Genomic DNA, 23,306 nt, shown 5'->3' on the forward strand with positions numbered 1-23,306 from the left:
GCCATTTCACAATCACAACTTGGTTTCAGAAGATTCCGTTTCTGTTTGAGTTTGTAATCTAGGGCAGTCTATACCTATCATCATTACCAAGGCAGTATTTTCACTGTCTAATTGTCTGTTGTTGTTCTCAGGTGCCAATTCGCCATTTGCCCCTCAGCCTACCAGCTATGACTATGATGCCCCTCTTACAGAAGCTGGAGATCTCACAGAGAAGTACTTTGCCATTCAAGATGTGATCAAAATGGTATGCATGTGATGTCTTTTTACGGAATTGGCCTACAGTTGCAGTAGATGGAATGAAAAATAATTTGAATGAACTAGAAAATGTTTCCAGTAGAGAACAGACCTCTGCAAAAGAAGAAGCTTTTGCAGAAAATGTTGCAATAGCTATTAGCACACCCCTTTTTAGGAAAACATACGTATGTATACATAACCTGGAAGAACAATTGTATCTTCTTATCTTCTTACTTCAACAGTATAAGAAGATACCAGAGGGACCCCTGCCTCCTACTACTCCAAAGTATGCATACGGAGTTGTTAAAATGAAGAAGGTTGGTGTTTATTTTAAGTTATGCCTGTCTAATGTCCTTTTAGGAGATTAAACTTTGAACTTTGGTTCACTCAAATATTATATTGCAGTTGACTTCTTGGAAAGACATACAGTAGTATAATTAAATTCATAATTTACCATTTGCCATTGCAGCTCCAGACATTAATAGATGCCATAGAAATACTGTCCTTTTCCGGACCTGTTAAAAACATGTACCCTCTGACCTTCACTGAATTGAACCAGGTAACTCTCTGCTGTGATTTTTGTATGAGATTAAGAAATACTGCATGTGTTGTCATATTTGGTAGTGTAAGTGATAGTAAAAAAAAGCTATAAGAATTGTAAATAAAACTGCTTACAGAGAACCACCAAACTCACTTTTTATCAAACTAAAAGCACTCAAATTAAAAGATCTGGTCGACCAACAGTTCAAATAATGTACAAAGCAGAAAACAAATCATTACAGAAAAACATCCAAAAGTTGTTCCAGGTCGTGTGCACGCATCTGCCTGGGTGACGGCAGACTGCTGGGCGAGCGCTGGCGTATGGAATAATATCAACATATGGAATGAATTATGTACTGGCCATATATAGAGAGAGTCTTGAGTGTACAGTACAAGGTTTGATGAGGTCAGATCAACATCAGGAATGTCAGAACAGGTCAGCTCCATATATGGAAATCTAAGGGTGGCAGCGGGGGCAGTGTCTTAAGTGTACAGAGTTTGATGAGGGCCCAGGTAGGGCCGAGCGTTAATTTTCGGGCATGTTGAGAATGAGAACTCTAGTTTTCGCTGGCTGACGGGTGCGGCTGCACTAATACATTTGGGGCAGGCCCTTCTAAAGTTTTAATGTACAGTTATCAGTCAAAAGGGAGACATCGAAGAGGAAGGACGGGTGGGGAAGGATATGGAATGTCAGAACAGGTCAGCTCCATATATGGAGATCTAAGGGTTAATTTGAGGTAAGATGTAGAGTTGCTGGCCGGCTCCATATATGCAGATCTAAGACGTGATGATCTTCTGGTCTTCTCCATGTATGGCTATCCAGGGTTTGATGAGGTCAGTGTCGCGTTCATATATGACCATAGTCCTAGAGACCTCGCAGTGCCTGATATCCCCCAAGAACACACAAGAAGAGAAAGGACAGTAGGCGGGTCCGCGGGGGGGTGCCCTTGGCGCGGTGGTCACTGGGGTGTGGTCAGCACTGGTTTGCTGCACCTGGCCGACAGGTTTTTCGCACTTCCCTGTTGGCCGGGTGTGGCTCTCTCTCCCGGTGCTGGTTGCGCCTCGGTGATGGCTGCGCCCGGGGTGCCCCTCCGTGGACTTGTCTATAGCTGGAAGCCTGGAGGAGAGGGGCAGTGACTTGGCCAATCACTGCTGACCCGCCAACTGGAGAGTGTAGTGGTTGAGGGTTGAAACAATCTAAGAAGGTTGGAGACCACCTGATGACCTCTCTTCCAGGCCAAGGCATCCATTAGAAATTGATTATATTCGCATCTTTGATGTATTTACAAACTGAGATGGCCATATATGGTGGGGTGATGTCACGAGGCGTAACGGACTGACAACCATATATGGTGGTGTGACGTATTAAGAAGCGTGAGGGACTGACGGCCATATATGGTGGTGTGTCCAAGCCCCCAGTAAGGCTATCTAACGTTGAAGCTGCCGTCTACCTACTGGCGAATCGCAGCACTTTCATGGAAGTGGACGGACGTTCATGACGTCACGTGCGTAAGCCCGGACCTCAAAATTGTGGTCTGGGGCTAGGCTAAACTTCCGCTCGCTCGAGCCATTGAGTTATAATTATACTCCCGGCAGTCTTCCGGGTGCTTCAAAATGCCACTGAGCAACTTCCACTGAAATGAATAGCGGGGGGGCGGGGCTAACGCTCTGGTTCGGTCTCTATCCTTTTATTACTCTATGGGTGTGACGTGTTACGAGGGACTGACGGCCATATATGGTGGTGTGACGGACAGAATTACGGACGGGCGTTTATATTTTAATATGTTCGAAGACCAAAAAAAAAATATATATACTGTATAATGATATATTTTCCCTCTCACCTGCAGGCCTTTGGGTTTATGCTCTACAGGACCAAGCTACCTGTTAACTGCAGTAAACCAACTCCTCTGTCTTCTGCACTGAATGGTGTCCATGATAGGGGATACGTGTCCGTGGATGGGGTGAGTCTCCTGCTATCCAAACTTTAGAATATATGCGCACAGATTTTGTTTGTTCGTTTTATGGACTACTTCAGTCACAGTTCTGAATATACTTCCCTAATGGTTAAAATACATTTTCTAAGGGGTATGCTGGGTGGTGGTGCTGCAGGCAACAGTCAAATTATTTCAGGGATGAATCACAAATGTTCCATCATGCGACTCATGACTCTTCTTCTAAAGGTGGCAATGGGGATACTTGAAAGAAACAAAGTGTTAAGTGTCAATGTGACCGGGAAAGCTGGAAGTCAGGTTGACATACTGGTGGAGAATATGGGCCGAATCAACTACGGGAAGGAAATCAATGACTTCAAGGTATATTTCAAGACTACCATACAGAATGTACTGTGCAAATAGACAACCACAGTTGTCTGTATGAGGCACTAGCATAGCAGTTTTAATAATGTTGTATTTTTTACTTTGTTTATTTATTGTGAAGTAAAAACCATTTAGGTTCAAGGTGCAAGTCATTTCAGCTTTTGTGTGTGTAACTATACAAATAATGCAAATAAATAAAGTGGCCGTATGAGGCCTATTTAAACTATGTCTTAAACGATGTATGACATTACAGTTACTACGGTATTTGTTCTTGTGACGCTATTGTGCTTTGCCTCACAGGGCTTAGTGTCCAACCTGACCCTGGGGCCTGATGTGCTCACTAGCTGGACCATGTACAGTCTCAGTATTGATGAGGCAGTCAGCCAGGGGCTTCTTGGGGAAACTGAGCCCTCAACAAGAGATGCACTTCATCCTTCCAACCTGTCTCTTCCAACCTTCTACGGGGGCAGCTTCATCATTCCCGACGGCATTCCAGACCTGCCCCAGGACACCTATATCAAGTTCCCATCCTGGAGGAAGGCATGTGTCTCATTATAAAATATGTTTTAATACTTCAACTCGAGAAATATAATACCATATCAATGTATGTTAACCATTTACTGAGGCAAACAAATTACCCACACTAGGCTACAGCAGGGCAGAGGTTTTTGTAAAGTGTGTTTAGCCATCAGGTAGGCCAGTGGTTCGGCTGGTTCCCAAACTGTGGTGCGTGCACCCCTTGTGGTGCGCGAGCGCCTTCTAGGGGGTGCGCGACATGAAAAGGCTAATGGTGGTGCTATGTTATTTTAAATATATTATGCCTATATATGGCAAGTATATGCAGAATATAGCCTATGCTGCATATATATGCCATATTCAGGTTCATATATGTGCATATATGTGGATAAATAGGAAATATATGTCTCTATCTATAGCTTATTTCCATGTGGGGGGGTGCGTCAGCTAGGTCGGGAGGTAACAGGGGGTGCATGGCCAAAAAGGTTTGGAACCGCTGAGGTAGGCTAATGTTCACATTTGTGTGTAGTGTTCTTGTGTTCATCCAGTTGTCTTTAGTTCAGCTCAGTAACATAATGTAGATATTACGTTGTCCACATGACATAATGTATGTCATGTGGACTTAGGGCTGCCATAAGGCCATACCAGGTACCAATTTCTTTTCCTTTTTCCAGGGACAGGTATGGATCAATGGCTTCAACTTGGGACGTTACTGGCCCAGTAGAGGACCTCAGATGACCCTTTATGTCCCTGCCAGCATCCTCAGCACAGCTGCACCCAACAATGTGACGGTCCTTGAGCTGGAAGGGGTCCTCTGTACTACAGGACCATGCATGGTGGAGTTCACCAACACTCCTATTCTGAATGCCACTGTAGTCAATGTCTACAAACCGAGGAAGCTGTGTGATAAAGGTGATTTATTGTGATAACTCGATTTCATACAATATTCACTATAATCACTTAAAATAATCATGGGTGGCTCTACTTAAGTGATTAGGGGTGAACTGTATGACATTTTCTTATTATTCAAAGCCTTTGGTGTGTTTTGTTTTACGGTAATATTGACATTTGGCTGTGCCGAAATCGCAATATCAACAGGCTGTAAGCCAAAGAATATATTTTTGTTTGAAAATTGCAGCAGGGAAATGTGTTTTATTTTTGTATGAACAAAACAAAAAATCAGTTTATTCTGTTTTGGAAGTGCTAATATTGCCATGAATTTGTTTACATGTGACTACTTTGATCTTGTTCTTTTTTTAAATTAAAATATGTAAATATTTGTTTTTAATGCCATACAATTGTAATTAAAATGCTGATGTAATAAATCCTGCACTGTTTGGAACTAATTTCACTAGCCCTTCAACTAAATTATTGTTATTCACTGAATCGTTCTGTGTCTGTACTGTGTAATATGTACCTCTGTACAGTACATAGTTTTTTAAGTTTTCGGGTTTAGAAATTTGCCTTAATTACTCCCCATCTTCAATGACAGTGATTACTTTCAGTCTGTCCTCCATTCTGGTGGATGTGTCTTTGGAAGATCATTAGCTATGCCAGCAGGGAGGATATACTGTACATACTGTCATACTGTGTTTTATTACCCGTGTGAAATGAGGGGCACTCTTGTCATCGTACATCAATTTATGTTAGCGGACATTTGACATTGCTATACATAAGGTGGTCGGTCCCTTATTGGCCAAGCGCTCCCACCAACATGTGATTGGTTAACCGATTTGCCGTAAGTTTTCCCTTCAATGTCAATGGCGTTTAATGTTTTGATGTTTAATTTACGTCATATTTAGCGGAATTCTGATCATTTCTCCGTTCATTGTCAATGGCAAATATTGAGATGGGCGGGGACAAGGTTTAGCGGACATTTGACCTGAATTCCCCTTTCATTGTCTCGAGACGTGTGGGGACAAAAGCCGTTTATAGAAGGGGCTAGTGCCCCTTAAAAAAATCACACCCGTGTGAAGTGAGGGGCACTCTTATCATCGTACATCATCATGATGTAAGATGTCGATTTGCTCGTCCATGTATGACGTACATTCTCCATTCATTGTCAATGGGAATTTCATCTTTGTGTAGGACAAAAATAGTCGATTTGCTCATCCACATATGACGTAAAATCTCCATTGTCAATGGGAATTTAATGTTTTTGTAAGATAAAAATCTACACTAATGGCTGAATATAGGAGGGGCTAGCGCCCCTCAAAAAATGTTATTCTGTTTTGGAAGTGCTAATATATATTGCCATGAATTTGTTTACATGTGACTACTTTGATCTTGGTCTGTGTATATATGTAATGTAAAGATTTGTTTTTAATGCCATACAATTGTAATTAAAATGCTGATTTGATAAATCCTGTATAGGGACTAATTTCACGAATACTGGACAACTCACCCCGGTGAGTTGTCTTCACTTTCTGACATTGCGGGGTGAGTTGTCTGTACTTTCCGTGGCACCCCCATGCACTAATTTTCGACATTTTACTGTGTCATAAATATATTTACATCTGTAGCCTATATTGTGATGCCTTGACTTAATTATACTTATATATTATTGTAGAAATTGTTGTTGTTGTTGTAAAGTTCTGAAAATAGACTACTTCAATATCCAATAGGAACTATGTCACCATTAGTTCAGTAAAGTATATAAAAGAGCTCAAAGGCTACATATTCAGTCAGACAACTCACCCCGAAAGTGAAGACATCTCACCCCTGGTGAGTTGTCCGGACGTTCGGGGTGACCAAAAGTGGCAAAAGGGGTGAGTTGTCTTGTTACCAATTTCACTAGCCATTCAACTAATGGTTATTCACCGAATCTTTCTCCTGTGTCTGTACTGTACATGAATATGTTTATGAATATGTTTACATATAAAATCTACACATGATAGTGTGTTGAGTTGAGACAAATGCAGGGCTAGAGTAATGTGTAACCTTTATCAGTGGATGATACACAACCAGTTTATAGCATAGGAAATATCACCTGATGATACATTTGTATGGCAGGTGATAGATTGATAAATTGTAAAGCTTCAAATGTGTTTGGCCTGAACTCTAGATAAATCTAAAGAGACTCTCATCCCATCATCCCAAAATAAATGTGTTTTGATCAGGGCGGGTCTACTATGGTCCCATGGTCTCCAATGTGTCAGTGTGTCACCAAGACTCACCATTCTAGATCTCAATGGATGAATGTGTGCATGAATATGTGTGCTTTACCATGCACACATTTGACATTTCCATATCAAAGTCAAAGTCATACGATTTGTCACACACGTTACCGCAGTGAAATTTGTTCTCCGCATTTGACCCATCTCTTGGAGCGGTGAGCTGCAGCGTGCGCCGCGCTCGGGAATCATTTGATTAGTAGATTTGACCCCCAATCCAACCCTTTGATGCTGAGTGCCAAGCAGGGAGGCATTGGGTCCCATTTTTACAGTCTTTGGTATGACCCGGCCGGGGATCGAACCCCGCCCTTCCCAGTTTCAGGGCGGACACTCTAACCACAAGGCCACTGTCTGGTCATATGCCATATGCTGTAGTGTAGACCTAACCTTGCATCACCTGCAGGCTAGTAAACCCAGACCATCTCAGTAAACCTGCAAATCCACTTGATTTCAGGCTATGCCAGGGGTGTCAAACTGGAGTCATTTTAGACCAGACTGGGTAAAATGTAACTTCATGTGACCAGAACTGTGAACATACTGTACATGCCTCGAGTCGACAGACACTAGACCCATTTCAAGACAATTAAAGCTCCTTTGAATATCTGGCAAATACTGTAGGCATTATTACTATTTTTCATATTATATTTATTAACTTTTTTTGTTTGTTTACTGTTAGATTTTATATTCCTTTGTTTCATTATTATTTGTCAATGAATGTCACGAGCAATGCACCAGTAGGTGGCGTTAATTCAAGTATTTTGCCAACTCCTATGGTCTGCTTTCCCAAAGAAGAAGAAGGATCAGATGTTTGGAGGAGGAGGAACCTTGTAGCACCAAAGAGGTAAAACCAAAACCCAAATACATAGATATATATGTTATGTAGCTACGATAACAATGGTTGAATATAACTGTGTAAACACTGCGTTAAGTTTAGCGGTTTAGTTAATTGTTTGATAGCGTCGCCTATGCTTAAAGGCTTGACGTTTACGCCCATGAAAATATTTGAGCAAGGTAGCATTAGCCAGATAGCTGAAAGATGCTACACAGTACACGGCTGTCTCGCAACGTTAACCTTGATATGATAGGCCAGATACGATAGGCTATCTAATATGCTCGTCTCTAGTTGCTGTCATTTTATACAGTTTTTTTATGTAGTGGAGCAACCTTGTGAAACGTGACTGACACTCACACACACTCACTCACTCTCTCTCTCTCACACTCACACACACACACACACACACACACACAGTGGATGTGGTGCAGCGAAATGCAATGCAAAGCTGGGGATATGATTATGATGATATACGAATTATGTATGGCCAGTTGCCTGGTGCTTGGTGACTGACCTTTTGAACTGCTCTCTCTCTTTTTGTTTTAACAAGACAGCATCATGTTTTAGTCTTCAAGTCAAGCAGCACCTGTCGCATGCATCATGGTGGACAACAGGTACGCCACAGCTCTGGTCATCGGCTCCGTGCTCAGCCTCCTCGCCACTGTGTATCTGTCTGTTGCCGTGGGAACGCAACACTGGTACCAGTACCGCAGTCCGCCAGCCAATCACAAGTCCAGCAACGCCTCCGAGCTCCGTGAGGACTTCATCAATGGAGACTTTGACGAGAAGGCCTACAGTGATACGATGTTTCGTCTCAATGGCACCCTGGGACTGTGGTGGAGGTGTATACTGGTCCCGGCCCCGGGGCAGTCACACTGGTACAAAGAGCCCGGTAAGAACCCACAATATATGGCATTGGGATTAGGGTTGGGATCCGGAATCGGTTCCATCCCATTTGGAACCATTTCCAGAACCGTTTTTTCTTTCTCATACCAGACTTCACGTCTGCTATACAATTACTATACCAGTGGTTCTCAAACATTTACATTTCAAGGAACACCATAACTCTCAGAGTGTACAAATACCTATTTGGTTCCATTTGTACTCTCAGAGTTACAGCCATGTAAGGTTTCATTTGGAACCAAGGGAACCAACCGTTAAAGAATCGGAACGTTACAAGGGAATCGTTAAAATCCTAAAGGTTCTCAACCCTAATTGTTGTGATATCACTCGAGGTTTATAAAAAGGAAAAGATTATAGGATTTGTGATCGGTTAATACTGAAATAATGTAATGTCAGTTTGATGGTGTTTGCCCAGAATTGTGTTTGAGTTCTCCCTCTTGTTGTCTGTCCCAGATCCTAAGATGGCAACGCAGTGTGTGAGCTTCACCCTGCCCCAGCAGTTCGTTTCTAAGTACAAGGAACCTGGCAACCATAACAGTGGAGAGGATCTTTTGAGAACATGTGAGTTACACTCTCCTGCCCAACCCATATTTTTATTTTATTTGTATTAATTTAGTACGTCTTTGAATATTGGCTGGCAATGGTAAATTGTGGTCATTGTTATTACACTTAACTGCCCGAATAATGTATTTAGTCACACTCATTGGCTAATGTTTTTTTTTTCTTTTTGAGCAGACTTGTGGAGGTGTCAGTTCCTCCTGCCCCTGGTGTCTCTGGCCTTGGTTTTCCTTAGTTGCCTTATTGGGGTGTGTGCCTGCCTGTGTCGCAGCCTCACCCCCACCCTAGGTGTAGGAGTACTACATCTCCTGGCAGGTAAGAGAAAGGAACACTTCTTTTTTCGACTTCATAGTAAACAATATTCTTCACCTAATTATTACCTTTATGCCCCAACTAGCCAAACACGTGGTTTATTTTGTGCATAACACAATTTTTTTTTTTTTAAGTTTGACTGACTTTCAGCATTGTCTTTTACCTGTGCGTCTCCACTCTCCAGGCCTGTGCACTCTGGGTACTGTTTGCTGTTTCCTGGCAGGAATGGACCTGCTCCACCGGAACTCTGCACCGCTCTCCACTGATGGGGTGGATGGTTCACTTGGCTGGTCTCTCTACCTGGCCCTGATCACGTCCCCGATGCAGATGATGGCAGCTGCTTTGTTCCTATGGGCAGCCCGCAGCCACCGTAAGAATTACTCCCGCATGACTGCATACAGGGTTGCATAAAACAGCACATATTGAGCCTCAACAAGATTCCTGTAAATGAACTACTCTCAGCAGACTGTTTAGTGAGGTTATTGCTCGGCAGACTTCTACAGGTTGGACTCTACCAAACCACAAAAGAACACAAGGTTGATCTTCTGGAACTACAGGCCATGTAGTGCTGTTGAATGGAGAAGTCACAAATGTTAACGTGTGATGATATTTCATCCAGATTTCACAGCGCCTACAACCTGCATTAAGCCTGAATAATAACATTTATTATGACCCATTATTACAACATTCAGTTGCGCTCGTTCCATTGTTTTATGCTAATTTGTAAAGCTTATGACTGCCTTTTTCTGTTGCCATATTGTCCTTATTTGTGAATAGTTTAAAGATTTCATGAAATTGCTTAATTTAAACTTTGCCAAACTCATCTCAGAGCTGTGTTTTGGCTTAACCAATCACAGTCTCAGAGTACACAAATGGATTTTGTGTGAAAAACATTTTTCATTTCATTAGGTCATTAAATAATACGTTTAATTCACACAAATTTTAAGTCAAGGTTATTTGAGATTAATTGTGATGGCTTGCACCATTAATGCATGCCGATATTAGAACGTTCTATTTGCATAGGCGTTATGTGCATTTTCTTTGGTCTCTGTATTGCAGAGCCTTTTTTGTGATTATCTGTGGTAATTTTCACTTTTTATATGCGTTTTGGCTGAATGTCATTCATTGAAATGCAACCACTCCTTTGCTGTTTTCATCCACATTTGTAGATGTTTCTTTGAATGTAAAACATTATTTGTTGAATTTATACCACTCCAGGAAACCTGTGTTCTTTTATCCTATATGTAAAATATAATGGCCTATGGTTCAGCCCCAACTTGTAACTTGAACCAAATTACTTAATTAACTGAATCTAATCTAAATTAGATATTCACTCAAACAGATAGCACAACTTTATTTTTCTACCAGTGGCACTGACACTAATGGAAGCTTTCAAATGGCTCTTAATTCAGTTAATTATCTTGGTAATTGTTAATCTACTGCCAGGATTTGTATTTGTATATTCAATTTCAACTGTTTCACATTCATTCAATCATTCAACAAAAAATTATCTTTCCACCTTATTAATATCATGGACACTATTCTTTCTTACTAACCCTTTTCCAAGTAAAATCCTGACAAGTGTGAGGTGTTGTTGATACAGTAGCTAAGGATGCTTGCACCCCAACTACGTGCACACTTGGTACCGTAAGCACAGATTTTGTAGTGTTGTAGCCCATGGCAAAAATGATAAAACTAACTACATTTTGGAAAAAGGGAAATCTGCTTCAATCCCTGCATATTATGATAAATGTGAATGCCCATGTGCAACTTCAGATCCAACCAGTCAAACCACTATAAGCAGAAACGGAAGGATAGAGACAGTTGTATTCATTTTATAGTAGGATTATAGGATGATGTAATGTTTGTTGCTTGTAAAAGTGAAGTTTGGTAACTGTCAGTCTTTTTTCACTTGGCCTGCAACTTTACAGCTGCACTGATTAAAATGTATCATTTTTGCATACACAAATGTCTCAACATGTTGGGTACAGACAAACCTGCATCCACGGATCTGGAACTGTTTAGACTGAGTTTAACATCTGGAATGATTTTTACTGTGTATCACAAATAATAGAGAATAGGTTTAGGGCAGGCCATTTAGTAGGTTGAATTTTAGCTGAAGGTCTAATCTGACAGTTTGGAACTGCCCTGCACCACCACAAGAGAAAAAAAATGTATGGCCTGACCCCCTTTTTGAGTGGTGCTTCCGCTCCATTACGGCGCTATGTCCGTCCGTCTGTATGTCTCTGTATGTCCAAGCACGAAAATCTGCAATCACGGTAACTCATTTCTCGACCGTTTCGGACGCGGGATGGCTCGCCGGAACCGGGCAGCCCCCCTGGGCGTGTTCCTGGGAGTCTGTGTTGCGGGGACCTCCCCGGGGACCCCCACACTGTACAGTTGCACCGCTCACTTCACACACGTGTGATTTTTATATATAGGCTACTGTGTATATATAGCAGCTGGTATTAAAGTCTGTCTGGGGAAACTTGTCAAGCAGGCAGCAGCTTTCTTCTGCCTTATCTGTTTGTACTTGCCAAATATTACCTCACATTCAGAAGATTTAATCACTGACCTTTTAGGTAACCTTTTAGGTAAGTTCATTTCAAATTACACAATACCTTTAGTGTCACAACAGCAAGAACAAAATGTATGCCAGCAAGTGTCATTTAACCACGATTTCATACTTTGTCCTATATGATGGTGTTGTACAGTGGTGTTATGCAGAGAATATGATCTACAAGCTCACGTGTTGCCATGTATCACTATCACGTGTCAATCTTGTAGATTGCTATTTGTATTTTTTTATATATATTTAGGAAAAATAGGGGTGGGTAGATCTTGTTGAGCTGGTCATTTTGAAAGTAGCTCTCAAGTCAAAAAAGTGTAGGCACCCCTAGTGGTGCATTCAATTAATCGATATGGCAATATATCGATCGATATATATTCACGATAGGTGAATCAATCGAGAGGCTGCTGTATCGATTCAGAAATAAACGGCATGAATTATCTGGGTGATGCAGTGATGCCAAACGTACCTCTGTTTAACGTTATCAAAGCCCCCCTTGCAAGTTGCAATGCACTCCCTTCCCAGATCCCTTGTTAGGATGTTTAGACATTTATTTTAATTTAAAGATCTCTGTGGTCCTGAAAGTGCTTTATTCTATTTGTGCAACATGGTCATAATTTTGAATAAATGTTTAATTGAGATATATTGATATATATCGTATTGTGGCCTCTGTATCGTGATACATATCTATCATGAGATTGCAAGCAATATCCACCACTTCAACCTGTGACAATTGTGCCATCACTGTCCAATCTACTGGAACGTATTCACATTTTTGCTCATAAAGATCCAATTTGGATCAAAACTCTTGTCATTAACAGATGGAGACTTGTCCCGTTTTGTCAGTCAACCATGCGCATGCATCAAAAGTACATCATACCAGAAGGTATTAAAACATATTTACTATAAATGATAGTTGTAATTATTTCACTTCAAGTATTTATTTATTTATTATTAGTTCATTTCATTAGATCAAGTTCATTGTTTCAATATCAACTTTCTCTCTCATGGTTCTTCACGCTTCTACTCCAATGAATCCTTCTTCACACTTATGGTTGGTATGGTTAGGGTTTTCTTTTTAGCAAGATGGAATGCAATTTTCTTCTCATAGTATGCACACTCATTCACAAAAAAGGGATAGAGTTGTTCTTCCCCTTCATACTGAAGTGTGTCTCCAGAGAATGACAGAAAGATGGGGTCACCAGGACGCAGAAGGCTGAAATCTCTATCCTAGAGAAGCAAAGTAACAAGGTAAGATGAAGTGCACAGGTAAATTACAGATTCTCAGAAATAAACAAATGGCAATATGAAAATAATATATGATACAGTGTAGACAGAAAAACAAGGGCAGAGAGAAGAGAGACATGAGTGGTCCGTGTACTAACTGGCTGAAACACCAGGTGCCCCCCTGTTAGGACTTACAGTGTATGCATCTCACCTGGTAAAATATGGTGCTACACAATATTGAAATGTGCTTGTACCTGTAGCTGGGGGTGTATGGCACCAATCATTTCATGTGTCTCCGGGTCTCTTGGGTAGTCTATGCTCTTCACCAAAGTGTACACTTCCACTTCACCACCTTCAAAGGTGCTGCCTATGGAATGATGGGAAAGATAATACAGACTAGTAAATGGACTACAGTTCTGGGGTTGAACATGTTACTGTAATCTTGACAGCGACTGGGAGAACTTTGTCACTTTACCTGAGTTGAAACTCTGAATCCAATTTAACATCTGATCAACTGCCTCTTTCATTAAGTTGAAGATATCCGCTCTGACCACTCCATTGGGTTGTGGTCCTATCTCTATTGCTGTGGAGAAAAGGAGATGCAATTCTTATACCAATGTGTGTCACAAATTCAGAGCTGACACACGCGCGCGTTTTCTCTCTCTCTCTCTCTAACAACATGAACATGCACACACTGTAGGCTATATACAGACTCACCCACAAGCACTTACAGAGGCCATGTCTGCCCAGTGAATCTTGGGAATAAGTCTCAGAAGAGGGCATTTCCATAACGATTAACCTCACGGGTGCAGAGGTTATCTTGCACTGGAAACACCAGAAGCAACATATTTACCCTCAACACAACATATTTACTGTAAATTGCGTATCAAAGCCATTTTATAGGGAAACACAGCTTTTGTTTAAGCTATGCGCATGTCATGGAATTATTTGATTGAGAACATGAGTTCCATGTTTAAAGACTGAAATCCTAAATAATGCAATCGTTTTTGGCATTCATTCTGATTGGATCAGCGGTTCTTTGGAACCGGCCTTTCTCCAGACACTCGGATTGTGTGTATCGGGCATTGTGTGTATCTTATGAACCGCTCATCTGATAAACTTCACACTTGGCAGGTGTGTTGCTGAGGAGCCATGATCAAAGCTGCTATTCAAAGATTTTCCTAGAATCTTTGTCAATGGTCGATTTGCCTGTCTACTACCTGATTGGTTAGTCATTTTGACCGTTTTTTTGGACCAATGACAAAGCTTCTTGGAACATATTTGAATGCAGATTGTGGCCCCTATATATGTGTCACAGAGATTACATTTTTTTGGCGAGTGTTTTACCAAAAAGGTCATTACATTTTTTACATATTATTGCACATAGCTACTTGCCAAAACACATTTTAGTTGACAAAATCATCTCTAGATTTAGTTGACTAAAATATTACGATATTTAGTCGACTAAAACTAGACCAACACTAAAACATTTCAGATGACTAAAATACGATGAAAACTAAATGGAATTTTATTCAAAAGACCTATGACTAAAATCTAAATTAATTCAAAATGTTGCTGTCAAAATCAACACTGTTGCCCAGCAATCGGCCATTTCCGAATGGGCTCATGTTTCAAAACGGGCACGCCCTCTGACCTCTAAGATGAAATGCTGGAAAGAGTTCTCACCTGGATGTGTTTAAAGATGTGCAGGGAGATCCAGTCAAAGGGATAGCCAATGAGGGTCAGGCCCATATTGGATGTGGTGTTGTGGAGATCACAAACCAGATCCATGGCTTCTTGGCTGCCTTTGGGCCCAAGCTGAATATTCAGTTCCTGGGCTCGTCTAACCTCATAAGGGGTGGCATCTGTTATAGGTACACTGGTGGACAAAAGATATGTTTTATTTATGACTTGGTAAAATAAAAAAACATTGCAGTATTTCATACGGAAGTAACAGTATTACTCATTAGGAACCCAATTTAACAGTTAACCCCCCCTGCTCAGCACAATGTAGCTATTGTTATTAATGCAATCTCTCAAATACTGAGCGCAAAGCCTACTTTTTGGCAGGGGTCCGTTCTCAGCAAACCTTTATTCCAGTTGGCAACATTAAATGAAATTTTATGATTTTAGCCCCTTTCTGTTCACCTGAGCATGGCGTCCGTAAAACAGCGGTTGAGGTCTATTTCAGTGTATCGTCTGCAGGTTTCCACAGCCCGGGGGTTTGACATGACTGTAGTTATAGAGACTGATCCAACTTGATCTACCTGCTGTCTCTGCATTTCCCTCACTAGGTACACACCGGACATCTCATTTCCGTGTGTGCCGCCACAAATGGCAATGCGAGACAATGCAGGGAGGGACACGTGCTCCATCTGTGGCCAAGAAAAAAATAACCAAAAAAAGATTAGTTTATGGTGAGTTATTATGTCTTCCTTTTATGTTCTGGTATTTTTAATTCAAATTAATATTCACTATTAGAATATTTGCAGAACAACAAGAGCCTTTTCAGAAATGCCTTAAATGTCATGAATATATGGGTAACAACAAGGCTTGACTCAATATGATGAAGCAATCAAGTAGTTGATTAAAGTTGATTTATTGCAATCATATGGTGGCCTAGAATTCAAGGTTCAGAGCTTCAGCACATAATGGTGCCTACTGTCTTTTCATTGGGATCAGGAGGATTACATTTCTTTACATCTCATACACATTGTTTACACATTGGAGACAAACTCCAACCCATTGGTCTTCGTCATTGCATATAATTATCAGTAGCCTATAATCGAATGAACACCTTTTGCATATACCTGCATGTTAACCAACCACTCACTACAGTATACCTTTCATGCCTGACCTATATATTGCTGCCATTCTAACATGTTGCTGCACCTGCTACAGTTATTCATTATTATTATACAGTGTCTTATTTCAACTTATGCCAATGGCTCCGTGAGTCAATGATTTCGTTTTTTTCCCCCCAAAATGGGTTTTAACATCCTCTTCATGTGGAGTCCTGCCCATCAGGGAGGCGGTATATGTTTCCCAGGAGGAGTAAATCAAACAGATATCTGAGATCACTTGTTCTTGGGATTTTGAGCAAGCTGTAGGCCTGTTGCTATTGCGTATACATTCTAACAGAACTGATGGACTGAATATTTATTTACAGTATGTATTCTTTGGGGGAATCACGTTTACAGGCTACTCTTTATCGATGCATGAATCTGTCAGGTCAACATGACATTCAGACCCACTTCTTTCATGGACATCATGCACATGTTTCAAACATTTAACTTCTTGTCAAATGGCCAGTCAGTGTTAGTTTTAGTCATAGTCTCTCGAATAGTTTATTTAGTTTTAGTCACATTTTAGTTACCTGGAATGTTTTAGCGTTAGTCTAGTTTTAGTCGACTAAATGTCATATCGACTAAATCTGCAGTAGATTTAGTCGACTAAAATGTGTTTTGGCGGGCCTTCATGCTGTCGTAATAACTGATTTTACACTTGCTGAAATATTTTTGTCATAGTATTAGTCGACGAAATCAACACTGTGGCCAGTACCGCACACATGCAAAAACGTTAAACTCAGTAAAACTCAGGCATAGAAAGCTGTCTTGTCAGTTTAGGTCAATTAGCTTTGACCTCCCACTTCGACTCTCTCTGCTATAGTGCAAAACATCTGGTTTCACTATGTCAAAACACAGCAGTGGTGGAAGAAGTACTCACAGGTTTTACTTAAGTAAAAGGATCAAGTCTGGCATTCAGAATTTATTTCAGTAAAAGTACAATAGTAAGGGCATCAAAATACCAAAAGTAAAAGTACTCATTATGCAGAAATTCACTAAGTCTACATTGTGTTGAAATGGTTAACATATGTTTTGTAATCATATGTTAAATCTCTACAAAGTAATTAGTAAAGTAATAAGGTATACGGTAGTTAAAAGTATTGAAAATTGGAAATAATCCAGTAAAGTAAAATACCTCGTATAAGTACAGTACTTGAGTACACGTATAGTTACTGCACTGCAAAACAGCACATACCGGTAGCCTATAGTCCTGGGATGTTCTGAGGGGGGTAAGCTGTGTAGTTTTTAAGAAATATGTTTTTCAGCTCAGAATCATGACCACATTGCACTAAAAAGAAAAAGCACAGCAGCAGTTATAGCACATGGCTTTCCAGGATATTGCATGGACAGCTAGATTTCCAATGGTACAGAACACAAAGGACACAGGGACAGTTGAGTTGCATTCTACAGAATCTGGTATTAAAAGTTCAAGAAAATACCATTTAAGGCTAGATGTCAGGGAGTTGTCTTACCTTTCTGTTGAGTCAATACTAGTTGGCAATGGTTCTTGATCAGCTTTACATTCAGCAACCTTTGAACTTTTCAAAGGAGAGTTGCATAAAAATGTAGTGTTTCACAATGTGCCTGCAAGTTAATCTTGCAGGCACTCCACCGATTACTTTAAAGCCAGAAGCACAAACACACAACCAGCTTGGTGTTTGACATTGTAAAGTGAAACCAGAAGTCATAGACCACACCCACATAGGCACATACTGACTCTTAAATTCCTGTCTCTGTCATTTATTTATTTTTGTTCTGGTCTTTTTACCTCCCCTATTTACATGTTTACAGTACTTCTTCCAGCTGAATCAGCAAACGCCCCATGCTGAGTCACTCCACCGACATGGGAGAGAGTGAGAGAAAAAAAAGTCATAAAAGTAAAATAGCAAAAGGGGCTGAGAAAATATGAGAATATAAGAAAGACAAAGTTAAAAGACTTACAGTAGAAGAGAGATCTAGAAGACATATTCAGATGAATCTCTTACTAGTCTCTTGAGACAGACCATTGGCACACACACAATTTTCAAATGTCTCCACCATTGTAGTTATCTGCTTGGCTTGAGAGACTAATCTCTTAGGCTGCTATTATGCAGTATCAGCAGCTCATGATGCAATGACTGTGTGAAACCAATGCAAATATTTAAGTATCAACATGAATTAAAATAGAAATGGAATATATTCTAGCCTATAACACATGCCCTTGAACCTTACTACATTTTGATGCTGCTCTCACTATACTGTGCAGGTTCTTGCAATAATGTTTTTCAACACATGGGGCAAGAAAGTAACTAGGATCCACCAATGAATCAACCTTCACAGCAGAAAATGTAGCCTACATTGTGCACTTTTGAATCAAACTAAAATGAGAATGCACATGCCGCTTATTAAATGTACACAGCTGTGTTTTATAACAAAAAATAAAAAGGGTTATTGTCATTGACAAATGACAAGGATACATTGTCTTTTTTCTTTTGTTTCTCACAGAGTAGCCTTACTTACTTTCTTACTTTACTTTATTTACTTTCTTTTCCTCCTCATTTTGTATTGCGATGCAGATTATGATGATAATGTATGTTATACAATATTCCCATAATAACTTCTCGCATAGCTTCTTCACTCACACGCATGCACACACGCACATGTTATTTGTCATTTTGCCTTTAACCAGTGCTGGAATTTTAATACAATGGCTAAGCTACTTAACAAGTCCTTTCGCCAGTACTAATCATTCTTCCTATTTCACACAATCTCTACACATGGCGTAATTTAAGCGTTTGAACATTGTCTCAACCAACCAGTCTGTCTTGAGACACTATTATGCTATTATTTCATTTTCCTCAGCATCATTTTCATCAGTAGCATCAGTGGTGACATTATTTATGTAATGGCTCAATCAGATCGATGAGAAACACGTCATCTTCGTTATCCACGTCATCCAATATGTTAAAGGTGTGAGATGACAGAGACCAGCCGAGACTGGGTGAGGGCATTTCAAGCAGAATACTCCCCTTGTGATTACTAGAGATGATGTCTGAATAATTCATGAGAAAATTGTTAGAACATCTTTATGCAGGTAGCACTTAAACTTGTGAGCTTTTTAGTATGCGTTCCGTACAGGCACTATTTCTGAGAGGCTTTGGCTGTCACATTGCAGACTAAAACAGGTGACTTGTGGGTAATTATAGGCAGACTTTTTAACCTTATGGAGGTATTTTCTAGAGAGTGTGAATGTGTGCAGGTGTGTATAGACTAAATTGTCAGGAAAGACAGAACCCTACTGTGGTACCTACAAGTCCTTCCTGCATTGCATAAATCCCTTTACAGCAAAGCAATGTCTTTTCTGGAGATCTGTGATTGACATTCCAGTACAGAATTATCTAAATGTAACTGTGAGAATATGCAAATTGACCCATTTGTATACAATCCAAGCTAATTGGCATTATAACGACCATGGGGATGTGCTGTGCGACAAGTCCATGGGGGTGGGCTACATTACTGGCCTCACTAAGCACCCTTTGGCATCTGTGACCTGGCCTGCTGAACTGTCTGCGTTTGGGGTTTGGGGCAATAAAAGTAGATTTTTTACTTCAAAGTTTCTGTTGCGTTAGGCTACATGGTTTTTCATTAACCTTTTTAGTAAATGTTTATAGCTTTCATTCACCAAGTGTGTAAAAACTGACATAGGCCTACACATTAACCTGCACATTTCTGGAGTAATGGCTAACACTCTCTCACTTACACTTGATGTTGTAGCCTGTAAATAAAATACACTTTTTAAGAGTGTGACGTCTGGGAAGTCTGGCGTGGCATTGTGAAATCCATGATCTCAACCGCGGTTGAAAAATGATGACTAGTATACTAATAGTACAGGTAGTATACTGGTAGAAATAATTCCTACAGTTTTAGTACGCCTATACTAGAGTGGTGCCTGTGGGGCACTGGCCTACTTGGAAAGATACAAGTTGGAAAGTTGAAAAGGCAAAAAGCCCCAAAAATATATTTAAAAAAAAAAAAGAATGATGTCAGAAGTCGGTGGGACGAACGCATATATGGAGTTCTTTGTCAGGCATGCCCATGGAGTCTGGCCCGGGCAGAGGCCTTTTCTGGCGGTTCTGGACAACCGTGGCGTCCGATCAACTCAACACCGGGCACTGCACTCCCTGTGGGGGTGTGGAACGCGTTAAAGTTGGTGGGGCGAACGGTTCTCGAGTTACGTGGATTTCAGACGTACGTACACACATGCACACCTGGTGCATTTATAGATAAGATGTTCTTTAGTAACAGAATCCATTGAATTGTTTATTCTATCAATTATGGGTTTATGGTTGACTTATCTAACATTGGATTCATTGCAAACGGACCACTATGAGGCGAGCCCAACTCGTTTGCGTTTTTGAAAACCTTATGCCCATTGATAAATTGATTGATTGATTGATGAATTTATTAACAGATTGGAGAATTACAGTACATTTCAAGCACAACTCAATACAAAACTGTTAACTGTGGACGACACCATAACGGCACTGATCTTTGTATATGTGCTTTGAAGGAAATTGTAAACAAGTAGGGCAAAACTCAACAGTCCTTATGTCTTTTATTGATGCGTCAAGAGCCTTTGATCGTATTAATCATAGAAAGCTTCTTATTAAACTAAGCCTAAGAGGGGTGCCTGGGGGCATAGTTAGGATCTTGGCCTATTGGTATGCCAACCAGACCATGAGAGTCAAGTGGGGCAATAGTGAATCAGGCCCATTTGGGGTCACTAATGGGGTCAGACAGGGAGGAATTTTGTCGCCTATTCTTAATTTATATATGGATGATCTGTCGAAACAGTTGAATGCTTGTAACACTGGTTGTATGCTGGGTAATGATCTGGGTAATGAACATTTGATGTATGCAGATGATTTAGTCATACTGAGCCCAAGTAGCACTGGACTACAGTATGGCATTGAAAATGATATCAAGTATAATGCCAGTAAGAGTGTTTTTCTTATTTGTAGAACAAAAAGGACAAAAGTAAAACATTTCCTGATTTTAAACTCTCTTTAAGGTGGACCCTCTTGTAAACAAGTGTAATGCTTAATTGGGTCGTCCACTCACAGTTAACAGTCTTTGTATTGAGTTTGTGCTTGAAATATACTGTAATTCTGCAAACTGTTAATACATATTGCAATCAATCAAAACACTCTCGGTGTCTGTAGTAAAGTAAAATATCTTGGACATTTTATTACAGAACAGTTGACAGATGATGATGATATGCACAGGCGAACACCCTCGCACGCAAGTTCAGTATGTGTTCAGAAGCAGTTATAGTCGGGCAGCCGACACTAGGCTTCTTTTGTTTCAAGTGGGAAATTTGGTATAGATATAGACGCCTTAACAGACGACGTCACACTGATAAGCAACAGCATGTGCGCGCATCACGGCAGCAGAAGAACACCACCTCTCATAGCTCTGACCCATAGCTCTAAATGCGTTTCATTTAAGCATTTAGAGCTATGGATCAGAGCTACACCTCTCATAAGATGCAATGGAAAAGTTCTAACTGCACTCACTCACGTGTAAAAAATGCCCCATCAAACTTTCAGATGCTGTTTTTATCCCAGTGTGGAGGAAGAATGATTAGGATTTGTATTGTGATCTCTCGCCCTTGAAATATATAATCCTTGGTTTCTGTCCTCAAAACCACACCTCCAGTCGCTGTCATAAGAACGGGAGGTGCGCTCATGATCACGGCAGCAGAGCCTATTTGTGCACGGCTGCACGCGCACCTGCAGCCCATCAAGTATAACTTATGCTTCGTCCCGCGATGGTGTCGTGCACGCAGACCTCTACGCTCACAACAGTCGCATCTGCGATGCGATGTGAGCTTGTATATCAGCTGTTCTCTGTGCGCAATACTGTTGGGCTTTGAAGTATAAATGTCTCCTAGGGTGCATCTCACTAGCCAACTCACAAGAGGAGGTTGAATGGACTGAAACCAGCGCTCCCCAAAACAACAGGTTTGGAGATCTGTTGGGAATTGATTACATGAAACAGTCACCCGTGCGCCCAGTCCCAATGTTTGTAAACAATGACTTGGTCTATAGTCTTTTTTTTTGCCTAAAATATTGGACCAGTCCTTTAATTATTCCTGCTCTTTCTCTCTGTGCACAGATAGTGTTTGACTGTTTGTGTGTGTGTGTGTGCGCGCAGGGTGGTGCAACTGCATTGTCCACTTTGTCTAGAGCTTAGAGTATACTCCAGAGGCATGTCTATATCGCGCCCCAGTGGCGTGGTGGGGAACTTTATGAACATAAAAACAAACACATTGGACATGCATTGCAATGAGTACTTTCTACTTTTGGTACTTTGAGTACATTTTGATACCAATACTAGGGATGCACCGATGTATCGGCCACATATCGTTATTGGCCGATATCGGTATCTGCAAATTAAAACTGACATTAACCGATGGCAGTAGCCGATATGTTGTTGTTAACCATACATTTTGCGTTTGCTATGTTGGTGTGTTGTAAGGTTGGGCGATATTGCAACATTTTAGCCTATAAGCCACAGTACAATAAATTCATTTGATCACCATGCTAGTTCAGATGCAGTTGTTTCTTTGTTAGCCCCGTTAGCCACTAACCCACTGATCACTATAGCAGGGCATTTTCTTCTACAATAAGATTACCTTTAGTGAGATCATCAGGGGTTTCTCGTCTTCTTCCAACAGTTTCGTGGTACGGTTCAAACTCCTCATCGGAGGACGGTGGGGAGACAAAGAAAAACCTTGGCCCACGTGTAATCCACGTGGGTGGACGTTGCAGGGGGGGTCTTCACTCGAGTCAGGCCGGGGAGAGGGAAACGGCAGCCGGCTGCCACCGGGCTAGTGGCTGGGAGATGGCCGATGGTACCTGGCTGAGTTGTTCCGGCAGGCTCAAGGTGGTCCCCACTCTGCTTCTAAGCCCAGCCACCGGTCCCAGCCACCGGGCTGGGACTGGAGAAGGCCACTGGGACGCGGATGGATCAATACTACTACCGCAAAACTCGCTCAAATAAATATTACTGCTTTCAACTTTTTGTGGTTGTTACGGCTTCCAAATCGATCGGCAGGACGGCAAACCGGCTGAACAGTAAACTGTGAAGCCTGCGGCTCTGCCCCTTAGAGTATATATGAATAGAGACGTCACCCGAGTTCTCCTCCCATCCACTTGCATTAAGTTGCTCAAAAGCGCATGAGGCGATTTCACTCCTCCTTCCTTGTAGGAACAGAGTGCATTCTGGGATTGATTGGGC

The 23,306-nt window shown here is 41.0% G+C and overlaps 3 protein-coding genes across 8 annotated transcripts in view; 2 read left to right on the forward strand and 1 right to left on the reverse strand.

Moving 5' to 3' along the window:
• Positions 1–5,952, forward strand: part of glb1 (galactosidase, beta 1) — a 36,497-nt gene extending 30,545 nt beyond the window's left edge. Inside the window, exons 11-17 of the mRNA XM_079500393.1 lie at positions 132–244; positions 477–551; positions 704–793; positions 2,622–2,735; positions 2,955–3,086; positions 3,390–3,629; positions 4,280–5,952. Coding sequence (XP_079356519.1) covers positions 132–244; positions 477–551; positions 704–793; positions 2,622–2,735; positions 2,955–3,086; positions 3,390–3,629; positions 4,280–4,531 — 1,016 coding nt within the window. The 3' untranslated portion in view covers positions 4,532–5,952. The remainder of the gene's footprint in view (positions 1–131; positions 245–476; positions 552–703; positions 794–2,621; positions 2,736–2,954; positions 3,087–3,389; positions 3,630–4,279) is intronic.
• A 1,547-nt stretch (positions 5,953–7,499) lies between these two features.
• Positions 7,500–10,659, forward strand: cldnd1b (claudin domain containing 1b). 2 transcript variants are annotated; one of them, XM_079498809.1, is made up of 5 exons: positions 7,500–7,619; positions 8,161–8,502; positions 8,967–9,074; positions 9,249–9,386; positions 9,568–10,659. In XM_079498809.1, exons 2-5 carry the CDS (start codon positions 8,211–8,213, stop codon positions 9,792–9,794), a joined length of 765 nt encoding a protein of 254 aa, XP_079354935.1. In that variant the 5' UTR covers positions 7,500–7,619; positions 8,161–8,210; the 3' UTR covers positions 9,795–10,659. The 2 variants fall into 2 exon arrangements, with proteins under 2 accessions (XP_079354935.1, XP_079354936.1); XM_079498810.1 differs by having other exon boundaries at positions 7,573–7,619; positions 8,165–8,502.
• A 2,238-nt stretch (positions 10,660–12,897) lies between these two features.
• On the reverse strand, positions 12,898–22,825 carry acy3.2 (aspartoacylase (aminocyclase) 3, tandem duplicate 2). Of its 5 annotated transcripts, XM_079499277.1 has the most exons (9): positions 21,585–21,676; positions 17,498–17,563; positions 17,221–17,313; positions 15,328–15,554; positions 14,866–15,058; positions 13,911–14,004; positions 13,655–13,762; positions 13,434–13,546; positions 12,898–13,182 (listed from the first exon to the last, which is right to left on the reverse strand). In XM_079499277.1, the coding sequence occupies exons 4-9, from the start codon at positions 15,552–15,554 to the stop codon at positions 12,976–12,978; spliced, it is 942 nt and encodes a 313-aa protein (XP_079355403.1). In that variant the 5' UTR covers positions 17,221–17,313; positions 17,498–17,563; positions 21,585–21,676; the 3' UTR covers positions 12,898–12,975. The 5 variants fall into 5 exon arrangements, with proteins under 5 accessions (XP_079355403.1, XP_079355402.1, XP_079355399.1 ...); XM_079499276.1 differs by lacking the exon at positions 17,221–17,313 and having other exon boundaries at positions 21,585–21,675; XM_079499273.1 differs by lacking the exons at positions 17,221–17,313; positions 17,498–17,563; positions 21,585–21,676 and adding an exon at positions 22,702–22,825.
• Positions 22,826–23,306: the final 481 nt, after the last annotated feature.

The sequence above is a fragment of the Electrona antarctica genome (assembly GCF_951216825.1).
Source record: "Electrona antarctica genome assembly, chromosome: 4".
Taxonomy (NCBI): Eukaryota; Metazoa; Chordata; class Actinopteri; order Myctophiformes; family Myctophidae; genus Electrona; species Electrona antarctica.

What these genes read in the sequence shown, in the direction of transcription:
- cldnd1b (XM_079498809.1), top strand. Translation starts at nt 8,211, where the DNA reads ATGGTGGACAACAGGTACGCCACAGCTCTGGTCATCGGCTCCGTGCTC. An exon ending in AGAGGATCTTTTGAGAACAT is followed by an intron (nt 9,075 to 9,248) that starts GTGAGTTACACT and finishes CTTTTTGAGCAG; the next exon opens with ACTTGTGGAGGTGTCAGTTC. An exon ending in AGTACTACATCTCCTGGCAG is followed by an intron (nt 9,387 to 9,567) that starts GTAAGAGAAAGG and finishes TCCACTCTCCAG; the next exon opens with GCCTGTGCACTCTGGGTACT.
- acy3.2 (XM_079499273.1), bottom strand. Translation starts at nt 22,770, where the DNA reads ATGAGGAGTTTGAACCGTACCACGAAACTGTTGGAAGAAGACGAGAAA. An exon ending in TTTACGGACGCCATGCTCAG is followed by an intron (nt 15,059 to 15,327) that starts GTGAACAGAAAG and finishes TTTGTCCACCAG; the next exon opens with TGTACCTATAACAGATGCCA. An exon ending in CCATACACCCCCAGCTACAG is followed by an intron (nt 13,183 to 13,433) that starts GTACAAGCACAT and finishes TTGCTTCTCTAG; the next exon opens with GATAGAGATTTCAGCCTTCT.